General features: G+C 43.8%; 1 protein-coding gene across 7 annotated transcripts in view; it reads right to left on the bottom strand.

The window, feature by feature from the left end:
- The window catches only part of IMMT (inner membrane mitochondrial protein), a 41,682-nt gene extending 28,537 nt beyond the window's left edge, over window positions 1-13,145 (bottom strand). For all 7 annotated transcript variants that reach the window (XM_054547959.2, XM_054547963.2, XM_054547957.2 and 4 more), the window contains exon 1: window positions 11,220-13,145. In XM_054547959.2, the coding sequence (XP_054403934.2) occupies window positions 11,220-11,264 (45 nt within the window). In that variant the 5' untranslated portion in view covers window positions 11,265-13,145. The remainder of the gene's footprint in view (window positions 1-11,219) is intronic.
- Window positions 13,146-13,265: the final 120 nt, after the last annotated feature.

Below are 13,265 nucleotides of genomic sequence, written 5' to 3'. Positions count from 1 at the left end.
TTAAAAAACAAAACAAAAACCTGTTTCGCTTTCAAGCAAAATTTAAAGGAAATATAAAAGAGTCAGGATTTTGTGGGTTCAAAAATAAAACTGCTTATTGTTTTCAAACAGATTCTCAAACAGAGAAGGGCTTCAAGCCAAAGATCAAATCTAGTGTGTGACCAAAAGATACTTTGAGATCTCAAAAAGATCTAAGGAGGTGCCCCTCAGACAGTCTTTTTACCGTGAGGAAAAGGCCCTCTAAGAATCATAAGGATGTGTTTCCCAGATTCTATTAAAACAATAAGGTTACTCAGAACATTAAAGGTGTTACCTACAACAGCCTCACAGGAAGCCCAAAATGGAGAAGGGCTTATCTTGATAAGATGTATGAGTATCACGAATCTAATGAAGAAAATCCCATTAGGATTCACAGGAAACCCACAAACTTGTTGAGAATTGTGTCAATAAAAAACATGCTGGCTTATATTTAAAGTGAAAAAGAGGACAAAATGAAAAGAAGCTTCTGGACTCTTAAACTTCTACAGACAGGAAGTAGGCTGTGAAACAATTCAGCTGCAACAGGCAACATATTCTGGAAACGGAAGAATAATTCAACTGTAAAACCAGGAGCCCAAAGGGTAGAACCAAGAGCTGAGGAGAATCATTCCCAAGCAGTAGGACTGAGCTCTCATCAAGGAATTAGAAACATAGGGCCAGCTGAATTTTATACTTGTTATGGAATGGTGACTGCTGTGTGCCTCTTAGTTTCTGTCTTTTTGAATAGGAGTGTCTAGAGTGATTATCCTGTGCCTGTCATATCACCATATGCTGAATGTATGGGGAGCAGATAATTTGTCTCTTTAGTTTACAGGGCTTTAGATCACCAAGAAAAGTGTTTAAGAAGCTATACCCTAGGGACCACATTCAAGATGTCTTATCCATAGTAGGATCTGATTTAGATGACAAGATCTTGTTCCTAATGCTGATGCTTTGATGTTATTAGACTCTGGAGGGTCTTGGAGACGGCTGTGAGTGTATTTGCATGTGGGAGGGATGTCAGTTGTGTCCAGAAGGCTGAGGATAATATCCAAAATTGACTGCAACAATACTTCCTATACCACATGCTGTTCCAGAAAAGTGCCCCTCTCCCACCAATAATAAGTTTTATGTACACTTCCCTTAAACAAGGGCAGGCCTTTGTTACTAATTCACTAATAGAAGGCAGTGAAAGTGATGCTCTGTAACTCCTGAGACTAAGACATAAAAAGGACACAGCTTCTACCTGGCTCTGCCTCTTGTCACACTTGCCCTTGGAACCCAGCCACCAAAGTGTATGGAAGTCTAGACACTTAAAGATGCCGCAGATGGGTGATCCAGCCAACAGTCCCTGCTGAGGTGTCAGCTGCAGCCAGTATTTACTGCCACACATGAGAGTAAAGAAGACTTGGGGATGACTGTAGACCTAGTAACTATCTGACTGCAACTTCATGAGGGTCTCTGAGCAAAAATTTTCCAGAACTGAGTAAGGCAATAAACACTGTTATTTTACCCCAAGCTCAAGGTGGCCTGTTATGCAGCTGTAACTCATAATAACAGATCTTTTTAAATTCATGGATTTAAACACTTTTGATGGATTTCAACCATTTGCAATTACTGTCTTTTTGCTCAAATTTTCCTATCTTGGGCCAATGGAAGCCTCTTCAAGTTTAGGGTGTGTATGTGTGTATCTAGCTCTGCCTCTGTACTTCAGGCCATCTGCAAATACCTGGTAGCAGGTATTTTTTTTTCCTCTATGTGACAAAATTCCCTTAACATAAAATTCACCATTCTAACCATTTTAAAATGTACAATTCCACGGTATTTAGTACATCCACGATGTTGTACAACAACCATCACCACTATCTAATCTTAGAACATTTTCATCACCCCAAAAGGAAATCCTATATCCATTAAGCAGTCATCCCCCATTTTCCTCTATCTCTGGCCCCTGGCAATTACCACGTACTTTCTGTTTCTATGAATCTGCCTATTTGAGATATTTTGTGTAAATGGAATCACACAATGTACATCTTTTTGTCCAGCTTCTTTCACTTAGTATAATATTTTCACAATTCATCCACATTGTAACATGTATCACATATGTAGCTTGTACTTCATTCCTTTTTATGGCTGAATCTAATATTTTATCACATAAATATACCATATTTTGTTTAACCAGTCATCAGTTAATGGACATTTGGGTTGCCTCACCTTTTGGCTGTGAATTGTGTATAATGTTGCTATGAATATTCATCTAAAAGTTTTTGTTTGAACACCTGTTTTTTATTCTTTTGGCAGGGAACTTCAGGGTCATATGGTAATTCTATGTTTAAATTACTGAGACACAGCCAGGCTCAGTCGCTCACGCCTGTAATCCCAGCACTTTGGGAGGCTGAGGCAGGCAGATCACCTGAGGCTGGGAATTCGAGACCAGCCTGACCAACACTGAGAAGCCCCGTCTCTAGTAAAAATACAAAATTAGCTGGGCGTGGTGGCGCATGTCTGTAATCCCAGCTACTCAGGAGGCTGAAGCAGGAGAATCCCTTGAACCCAGGAGGTAGAGGCTGCGGTGAGCCGAGATCGCGCCACTGCACTCCAGCCCGGGCAACGAGAGTGAAACTCTGTCTCCAAAAAAAAAAAAAAGTTACTGAGACACCACTAAACTATTTTTTCATAGCAGCTGTACCATTTTACATTCCCACTAGCAATGTATGAGGGTTCCAATTTCTCTATACCCTCACCAACATTTGTTATTTTCCATTTTTGTTTTGAGATGGAGTTTTGCTCTTGTCGCCCAGGCTGGAGTGCAATGGCGCAATCTCGGCTCCCTGCAACCTTTCCCTCCCGGGTTCAAGTGATTCTCCTGCCTCAGCCTCCCAAGTAGCTGGGATTACAGGTGTGTACCACCATGCCCAGCTAATTTGTTATTTTCCATTTTTATTATAACCGTCTTAGTGGTTGTGAACTGAGTATCTCACGGTTTTAATTTGCATTTCCCTAGTGTCAAAGGATGTTGAGCATCTTTCCACGTGCTTCTTGGCCATCTGTATATCTGCTTTGGATGAATGGCTATTCAAGTCTTTTGCGCATGCATACACACACACGCACACACGCACACACACACACAAATACATATATGTATATATTTGGAGACAGCGTCTCACTCTGTCACCCAGACTGGAGTGCTGTGGCACCATCATGGTTCACTGCAGCCTCGACCTCACAGGCTCAAGCAATCCTCCCACCTCTCAGCCTCCTGAGTAGCTAAGACTACAGGTGCATGCCACCACACCCACCTAATGTTTGTATTTTTTGTAGAGACAGAGTTTCACCATGTTGTCCAGGCTAGAACTCCTGCGCTCAAGCATTCTGCCTACCTCAGCCTCCCAAAGTGCTGGGATGACAGGCACGAGCCACAGAGCCTGGGCCCTTTGCCTATTTTTTTATTTGGGTTGTCTTTTTTGTTACTGAGTTGCAGGAGTTCCTTACCTAAAAAGAAACACCTCATCAGATACGATGAGGGTCTAGTATCCAAAATATCTAGTATCCATTAGAATACTTTCATCCTTTTCACTCGCAAGTATCCCTTTGATGCACAAAAATTTAAAATTTTAATGAAGTCCAATTTATCTTTAGTTTCTTTTGTTGCTTGTGCTTTTGGTATTATAGCTAAGAAACCATTGCCAAACATAAGGTCTGTCTCCAGAGCTCTCTTAAGTACTAAACTATTAACATAAACTAAATATCCTACATTAACACACAAAATATTGGCTACTTTTTTGTCCTGGAATTCCTTTTTATTAATAAGGACCTATGACATAGATAGGACAACACTGTTTCAAAGCAATCTGTCTAGACATATATTATAAGGTTAGCCTTGCTGCTTCTAAACCTGCAGAAACATGATATTAAAAAAAAAGAGGAAACAAAATTCCCATGCAATGTTCTTTTTTTTTTGAGATGGAGTCTCGCTGTGACACCCAGGCTGGAGTGCAATGGTGTGATCTCGGCTCACTGCAACCTCCACCTCCCGGGTTTAAGAGATTCTCCTGCCTCAGCCTCCCGAGCAGCTGGGATTACAGGCACCCACCACCACACCCGGCTAATTTCTGTATTTTTAGTAGACAGGGTTTCACCATATTGGCTAGGCTGGTCTTGAACTCCTGACCTCAAGTGATCCGCCCCATGATTAATGTTGTTACACAGACCATCTGTTCCTTATCTCTACCAAACTAAAGTGAAGACATAAAGAAACCACAATCTAGCATGACAACCTGGACATGGAGCCTGTAGTATGAGCTGCCTCATGTGAACTCTAACTAGAGGTTCCAGGTTTCCTCCACAGACTGCTGGTTGCTGTCAACCGATAACATTTTTGTGGATCTTGTCATAAGGACTCCTCCCACACAAACGAAAAAGGCACCCATAAGTTAATGGGCAGTTCCACATTTGAAATATAGATTGATATACAACAAATTAACTTTTTCTACTGTTAATTTAAAATAGTTTATAAGAATCATGCATTAAGGTTAAAAAGTATATCCCACAAAAAAATCCAGTAAGTTTTTACATTGAAATTTTACATTTTACATTACAATTTTACATTGAAGCAGCATTAAATTTCAGTATAAACATATTCTATTCTAGGAGAACACGTGCTCTTTAGTTATAGAAATGGCAGATACTTATCAGTATGACAAAAGCAGGAACTTGACACTAGTTTTCCCTGCATATATGTGAATATATTTTATATGTTATCACTTGGGTGTAGTAAGTTACGACGTAAGATGTATTTCAAAATGGTTTGAAGGCTACTGGTCTAGAGATATGAAAAAAGGAATAATGAAGAGGATTCTAGCATGGGTAGAAGCAAACATCTGGCCGCATGATCTACTAAACTACTTTCTAGCACGTGTGGTTGGCTGCCTATCTCTATCACTGAGTAACATAATGTTTTATAATCCTAACAGAAAGAAGGAATTCTAGAAGATGATAACTCATGTCCACACACAAGTTCAATCCTAAACTAGCTGGGTTATCAAACTTGGTCTTAAGTAAGCTGGTGCAGTTGATCCTCAAGAATAATAATGTTTCTTCTTCTTCTTTCAAGTTATAAGCAGGAAAGACTACTCCATATGTAAATGACCACTCCCAGGTTTGTAGTTTGAGAGAAGACTAGGCTAGGCGGAAAGCCCATGTCCTCCAAACTCAATGACCACTTCAAAAAGGCTGGGGCTGGTGATGCAGTATTGGGACTAAGAGAAGAAAGATGGTGTTAGGTCTGAGGAATAAAAAAAGAAAACAAAAACAGAGGGACCAGAGTTCTAAAGCACATTTACTGAATACCCACAACTAAGGAATGCAAGGATGATAAGCCCAAACATAAAGAATAAGGCAGATACTGTGCCGGGTGCAGTGGCTTAAGCCTGTAATCCCAGCACTTTAGGAGCCCAAGGCGGGCGGATCACGACATCAGGAGATCGAGACCATCCCGGCTAATATGGTGAAACCCTGTCTCTACTAAAAATACAAAATATTAGCCGGGCATGGTGGCACGCGCCTGCAGTCCCAGTTACTCGAGAGACTGAGGCAGGAGAATTGCTAGAACTCAGGAAGCGGAGGTTGAAGTGAGCCAAGATCACACCACTGCATTCCAGCCTGGGCAAAGAATAAGGTAGACACTACCTATGATGGTTCATTTTATGTGTCAACTTGGATTGTGTTTTTGGATGAGATTAACATTTTAATTGGTGAACTAGTGGCCAGGCATGGTGGCTCACTCCTGTAATCCCAGCACTTTGGGAGGCAAAGCCGGGTGGATTACTTGAGCCCAGGAGTTTGAGACCAGCCTGGGTAATATAGTGAAACCCTGTCTCTACAGAAAAAAAAATACAAAAATTAGCTGGGTGTGGTGGTGCATGCCTGCAGTCCTAGCTACTCAGGAGGCTGAGGTGGGAGGATGGCTTGAGCCTGGTGGATGGAGGTTGCAGTGAGCTGAGATTGCACCAATGCACTCCAGCCTGGGTGACAGAGGAAGACCCTCTCTCAAAAAAAAAAAAAAAAAAAAAAAATTGCCCTATAACATGAGTGGGCTTCATTCAATCAGTTGAGGGCTCAAAAACAATAAAAAGCAAGAGGCAATTCTCTAGCAGACTGCCTCCAGACTGAAACTGCACCATCCACTCTCCTGGGTTTCCAGGCTGCTGGCCAGTGGACTGCAACTGCAATATTGGCTCTCCTAGGTCTCCAGTCTGCCAAACCACACAGCAGATTCTGGAAGTGCCAGCCTCCATAACTGTGTGAGTAGAGTCCTTATTAAATCTTTCGGCCAGGCGCAGTGGCTCACGCCTGTAATCCCAGCACTTTGGGAGGCCAAGGTGGGCGGATCACAAGGTCAGGAGATCGAGACTATCCTGGCTAACACGGTGAAACCCCGTCTCTACTAAAAATACAAAAAAACCCAAAAAGTAGACAGGCATGGTGGCAGGCGCCTGTAGTCCCAGCTACTTGGGAGGCTGAGGCAGGAGAATGGCGTGAACCCAGGAGACGGAGCTTGCAGTGTGCTGAAATCGCACCACTGCACTCCAGCCTGGGCGACAGAGCAAGACTCCATCTCAAAAAAAATTAATAAATAAATAATAAATCTTCCTAGGCTGGGCACTATGGCTCATGCCTGTAATCCCAGCACTTTGGGGAGGAGAAGGTGGGGAGATTGCTTGAGCCCAGAAGTTCAAGCTGAGCTGGAACAACATTGCGAGATCCCATCTCTACTAAAAGTCCAAAACATTGGCTGGGCATGGTGGCATAAGCCTGTAGTCCCAGCTACTCAGGAGGTGAGGTGGGAGGATCGCTTAAGCCCAGGAGATTGAAACTGCAATGAGTTATGATCACACTGCTGTACTCCAGCCTGGGCAACAGAATGAGACCCTATCTACACATACACGCACGCACACATGCACACACACACACACACACACACACCCTTATTGTTTCTGTTTCTCTGGAGAACCTGAATATATAATCAGAGGTTCGAAAATCTATGGGATGTTTAAAGGGAGGTCACATCCACTTACAGAGATTAAGAAAAATTCCACTTTGGGAGGCTGAAGTGGGCATATCACTTGAGCCCAGAAGCTGAAGACCAGCCTGGGAAACATAATGAGACCCCGTCTCTAAAAAATTTTTTAAAATTAAAAAAAAATTCATGAACACATTCATTCTTTCATTTATATATGTCATAAACATTCACTGAGCATCTACTCGGAGCCAGGGACTACTGTCAATACTGGAAACACAGCAGTAAATATGGACACAGTTCCATTGTGGAGCTTACTTTTCAAAGGTGGAAACTGTGTAATAAATACACATTACAACATCAGGTAGTGCTAGGAGCTACAAAGTATAACAAAGTAGGATGGGGTAAAGATATAGTGATACAAGGAAGGCAAGAGTAGTCAGAATTCTATTTTGGATCAGGATGCCCTCTCTGAAGGGAAGGTGACATTTGAGAAAATAACTGAAGGGAATAAGCTAAGCAACCGTGTGAGAAGAGTTCAGGGCAAAAGAAACACCTGATGAAAAGGCAGTGACGCACATGCTGGAGATTACCAGGATAATCTGAGTGAGGCAGTAGAAAAATGAAATATGAGAAGAGTTAGATCAGGGGCCCATGGTAAGCAGTTTAGATTTTATTCTGAATGTGATGGGATGTCTCTAAAGAGCATGACCTCGTGTTTGCCTTTTAAGAAGCCTTTTACTAAATGTCTTACTGCTTTTACTATTCCCTCCTAGAGTAAAGAATGGACTCTAGGAGGGAACAGGAAAAGCAGTAAGACATTTAAGAAGATGGGGTTGGCTGGGCACAGTGGCTCACGCCTATATTCCCAGCATTTTGGGAGGCAGAAGTGGGAGGATCATTTGAGCCCAGGAGTTCGAGACCAGCCTGGGTAACACAGAGAGACTCTGTCTCTACAAAAATTTTTTTAAAAATTAGCCAGGGATGGTGGCACATGCCTGTGGTCCCAGCTACTCAGGAGGCTGAGGTAAGAGGACTGCTTGCGCTCAGGAGGTCAAGGCTGCAGTGAGCCATGATTGTGCCACTGTACTCCAGCCTGGGTGACAAAGTGAGACTCCGAATCAAAAAAAAAAAAAAAAAAAAAAGAAAAGAAAGAAAGATGGGGTTTAATAAAGTAGAAAGGATCTTGACAAGTGAGATATTCTGGATACGCTGACACAATCAAATACAATGAGGCTAGATAGAGTCACCTGCTTGGGGATTAAAGTTCTGAGAGTTGATGTAATCTCAAATTAGAGAGTCTATAAAGAGACAGGAAGAGATGAGAAGGTGTATATTTCGAGGTACAAAGAAGAAGCAGACTCAGTAAAGGAAAACAAGAGAGATGGGACCCAAAATATTACTTGAGAGAAGCCAAAAGTGCAAAGAGCCTCATAAAGCAGCAATGTCAAATGCTACAGAATGATTGAGGAGATGGTGAGAATAAACCAAAGAATTTTACAAGATAGGCTGGTGTCCTCTAGAAGGCAAAAAACTGGGAAAGGCAAGTAAATGGAAAAGGCAAGGAAGTGGAAAAGGCAAGGAAATAGATTCCCTCTAGAGCCTCCAGAAAGGTTCTTAGGAGAGTTGGACACATTCAAAACACAATATGTGATTAAGAAGATTAAAGATTAATACTTATTGATGGATTACTGTGTGCCAAACTTCCAACCGAATCCTGACAAATCCATAAGATGTGGAAACCACAGTTCACTGAGGTTGACATTTCCAGGTTCATACAACAAGGATGGGGCCTATTCTTCCTCTTCCTCCAGCCATTGACTGTTTGACATGAGATATGTCCTTTGATAAGTCAGTAGCGGATTACCTCAAGGCAGGAGACAACTAAGGCTCCAATAGAAAGGATGAATTGCAAGAATGGGACAGAGATCATATTCTCAAAAGGACTTTTTAATAAAAACTCACCGAAAGCAATTAATTTTTCTTGATTGTTTAATTTTCTGCCTGGACAAAGCTGATGTTTTAACTGTGTTTACAAAGCTTCTACTGCTGGCCATGGCTTCTAGAATTGGTCTCTGATGGCTGGATCTTTCACACTGGAGCCCTGGTTTTGATTATCCAAGAGGTGAAAGAATCACTCCCTAAACCTTCTGTTGTCCACTACAGAGCTTCTCTTCCACCCCACCATGCTGCCTTTCCTGTCAGGGCGACAACAGCAAAGACAGCAATAATAAAAGCTAATGCTTACATTAGTGCTTGTTATGAACCCAAGGCTTCCATAAGCATTACATCTATATTAACTCATTAATGCCTACTCACAACCTCCTTTATAACACCAAGGAAGCTGGGAATAGTAACTGCTGGTCAGAGCTGTGACAGAGGCCATTGTCAGACTGTAGAGATTTTTGGTGCCAAACAATTGTTCTCAATAGGGGGCGATTTGGCCAATGTTTCGAAACATTTTTGATTGTCTCAACTGGGGGGATGCTACTAGCATCCAGTGCATAGAGGCAAAAGATGCCACACAACATCTGGTAACCCTCCACAACAGTTATCCAGCCAAAGAAAAATTTTTTTTTTTTAAAAAAAAAAAAAAAAAGAATTTTACAAGATAGCAATTTCAAGAAGCTTAGACATCCTGATTCAGAGCTATAAAAGGGTTCATTTTTTATTACCAAGTTTTAATTAGTTTTCTTATTTCCCAAATGGGATCCCAAAAAGTTGACTCTGAATTAACTGAAAAGGAGGTCATCCAGGTGGGCCTGGTCTAATCACATAAGCCTTTTAAATCTGGGTCTAGAGAGGAAAGACCAAAGTAAAACAAATTTGGAAGTCAGAGAGGCAAGCTCCTGGTAGCCTGCACGAAAGCAAACATCCATGTTATGAATGGCCTCTGGAGGCCTTGAGGCAAGGAACTGTAGGCAGGCTGCAGAAGCTGGGAGCAGTGGCTGGCAAGAGGCAGCAAGAAAAGAAGGACTTCAGTCCTGTAACTGCAAGGGACTGAATTCTTTCAACAAACTGCATGAGCCAGGAAGAGGACCCTGATCTCCAAATGAGAACCACAGCTTCGCTAATACTTTGCAGCCTTGTGTGATCTGGAGCGGAAAACACAAATCATCCGTGCCCAGACTGCTATCCTACAGAACCCGTAAGGTCATTCATGGGTGTTGTTTTAAGCTGCTAAATTTGTGGTATTTGTTACGCAGCAACAGAAAACTAACACAGGTTCGTTCCACTTTCCTATGGAAGGGGCTGCTTCTGTTACCTAGCAGCAAATAGGAAGAGAAGCGAATTTGAAAAAACAAAGCTTGACTTTTATGATCTCTAACTCACTATTTCTAGCGATTCTGTTCAATTACTGCTTGAGTCACAGTACTTGTTTTGCTATCTACAGTTTGCCAAAATATCAACTTTCTGAAAATCATGAGCAGCGGAAACAGGCTTTTTAATTTTCAATTGTAGAAAGTAACTTTGGCAATTACGCAAAACTAAAAGTAACTGGGTATTTAGGCTCCTTGAATGTCAAAGTAGTCCCAGCGCCTGGAGACACAGATCCCTTTCCTAATCTCAGAAATGAGCCACAAGGTCATGACTCCAGTCTTTCCTTGAAGACCAGGAGTTTCAGCTCCACAAATGAAAATCTTTCGCTTTTGTTTGGATTAAGAATAGTTCAGAAGTGTTCTCAGCTGCGAAAAGAAAGGCACTCCCTCCCAGATAATTACAACCTTGACCCCTAAAATGTGGACTCTCGCTGGAAGTCCAGGCACCTCCTTATTAAGGATGCAACAAGCCGCCGCTCCGCTCGTCCTGCCGGGAACTGTAGTTCTCCTCCGTCGACCTTCAGCAGTGAAAACCTATCGCGCGCCCAACCGGCGACCCAGACGCCAGCAGCCAGGATTGGTCCTGGACCGGGGCAGCGCGGCGCTGATTGGACTACATGCCCGCGAAGCCGCGCCTCCCGCTACTCTCCACACCCCACCCCGCTGCTGCAATAACCTCAAGTCATCCCAGGCCGGCGAACTCCCTGGTGGCTGCCTCGCTGCCAGCCCGGGCCCCTCCCGACGAGGGTGGCCCTGAGACTCGCCTTTGTCCTGGAGGCTAGGCAGCGACCAAGGCTCCCCCGTTTTTCGCTGACGGTCCTAGGTCAGCCTCCTCACGCGCCTCCGGGAGCCCCAGTGCTCACCTGGGCGGCGGCGGTCACACCCGATAACTGACAGGCCCGCAGCATCTCGGTCAAGCGGACGGCGCTGCTGGTGGACTCGAGCTGCCGCGGCGGCGCGAGTTAAGTGGAGGCGTGCTTGCGTGTGTGCGTGCCCGCGTCCGCGCCCGGCGCACCGGAAGCACAGCCGACGCCACTGCGCACGCGCGGCCCCGTCTACGGTCCCCGACTCCGCGGCTCTCAGAGGGTGGGCTGTATCGCGGCTGCGGAAACGCAAACTCCAGGCGATTGCGCGAAGGAGGCGAAAAGGGCGGATTCCCTTTCCGGTCGCGCCCGGGCTGCAGGTCCTTATCCCCGAGCTGGGGTTACTAGGTGAACACGGCCGGAGGGAGAGCGTTCTGAAATCCATTCTTCAGCCGCACGTGAAAAATGGACAGCTGTGACTCTTAAGTGAATTAAAGCAACAAAGCATCTCAGCCTGCTCTATGAGCTGGATATTTCGTAGGAAGGAGCCGATTTGGCGAAAGTTACGTAAACAATGGAATTGTCTCAGTTTGCGCGTTTGTTTCGTTTGACAATCCTTCAGGGAGTCATCCTGATTGCTGGAGACGGTGAACTAACACTGTGGGGACCCTTGTGCGGAACGTGTCAACTGGCACAACAAGGATAGGAACACGGGTCCTTTGGACTCCACAGCTTCTGCTCCTTCCAGATTAAACCACACTGCTTTCTCCAAGTTGTTACTGTAGTAACATCATTTTGGCTGCAGTTTGTGGATGGGTTGGAAGATGGGAAGTTAGTGCAGAAGCACCATTGAAAGTATTCCACTGGGCCGGGCGCGGTGGCTCACGCCTGTAATCCCAGCACTTCGGGAGGCCGAAGCGGGAGGATCGCTTGAGCCCAAAGGTTCGATACCAGGCTGGGCAACACAGTGAGACCTCGTCTCTATATAGAAAAACAAACAAAAAATTTTAAAAGAAAAGTAGGGCCAGAAGCGATGGCTCACGCCTGTAATCCCAGCACTTTGGGAGGCCGAGGCGGGTGGATCGCCTGAGGTCAGGAATTCGAGACCAGCCTGGCCAAAATAGTGAAACCCCGTCTTTACTAAAAATACAAAAAATTAGCTGGGCATGGTGGCGGGTGCCTGTAATCCCAGCTACTCGGGAGGCTGAGGCAGGAGAATTGCTTGAGCCCGGGAGGCGGAGGTTGCAGTGAGCCGAGATCACTCCATTGCACTCTGGGCAACAAGAGCGAAACTCTGTCTCAAAAAACAAAAAAAAAGTATTCCATTGATTCTGTAATCAAAATAAAACATGTTAAATATTAAGCATGGTATTAATACTCCATGTATACTCCAGAATTAATATGTTAGTATTAATACTATTAGCATCTTATTGCAATATCATGGAAACTAACTTTTCTATCTTCTATTGAGTTTGCAAAGTATTCCAAGTCTTAACTGGGTAATTTATTACAATATGTATTCTCTCTGGAGGTAGACTGCGCTATGACTTGTAGCATGGAGAGATGGACTTGAAAATTATCTGAAATCAATGGTTATGTTTGTATATGTTCTATGGTCTTTAGGGGACTACAGTAATTACATATGTTTCATATCTCTTTCACTTAGCTTCCAGAGCAGTCTCCCGTTTTCTTTAGTAATTTTAGCAATTGAATTGCTGCCTCCCTGCCCAGTGCTGTCATGCCCAGTTGTGCCGGTGTGATGACTTTTCTAACACCCTTGGCTTTGAACTTCTCAATGCCAGTGAACACTTTCATCCTGCTTCAGTCATGTGGTGCCAGTGTGATGACTTTTCTAACACCTTTGGCTTTGAATTTCTCAATGCCAGTGAATGTTTTCATCCTGCTTCAGTCATGTACGTCACAGCCACAACTTGCGCCTGAACATCATTAGCAACCTCTCTAGCTTCAAGATGTCAAACCTCAAAATTAGCCTCCCAACCCCTCATAACCTATGTGGAGAGTCCTCACTCTCCACATGGAAGTTGTCAATATTTTTGCTTTAAAATGTTATCAGGCAGGCCAGGCGCTGTGGCTCACACCTGTAAT

Source organism: Pongo abelii, chromosome 12 (genome assembly GCF_028885655.2).
Source record: "Pongo abelii isolate AG06213 chromosome 12, NHGRI_mPonAbe1-v2.0_pri, whole genome shotgun sequence".
In the NCBI taxonomy this organism is placed as follows: domain Eukaryota; kingdom Metazoa; phylum Chordata; class Mammalia; order Primates; family Hominidae; genus Pongo; species Pongo abelii.
The sequence above is the reverse complement of the archived record's forward strand: the minus strand, read 5'-3'. Positions and strand labels throughout refer to the sequence as shown.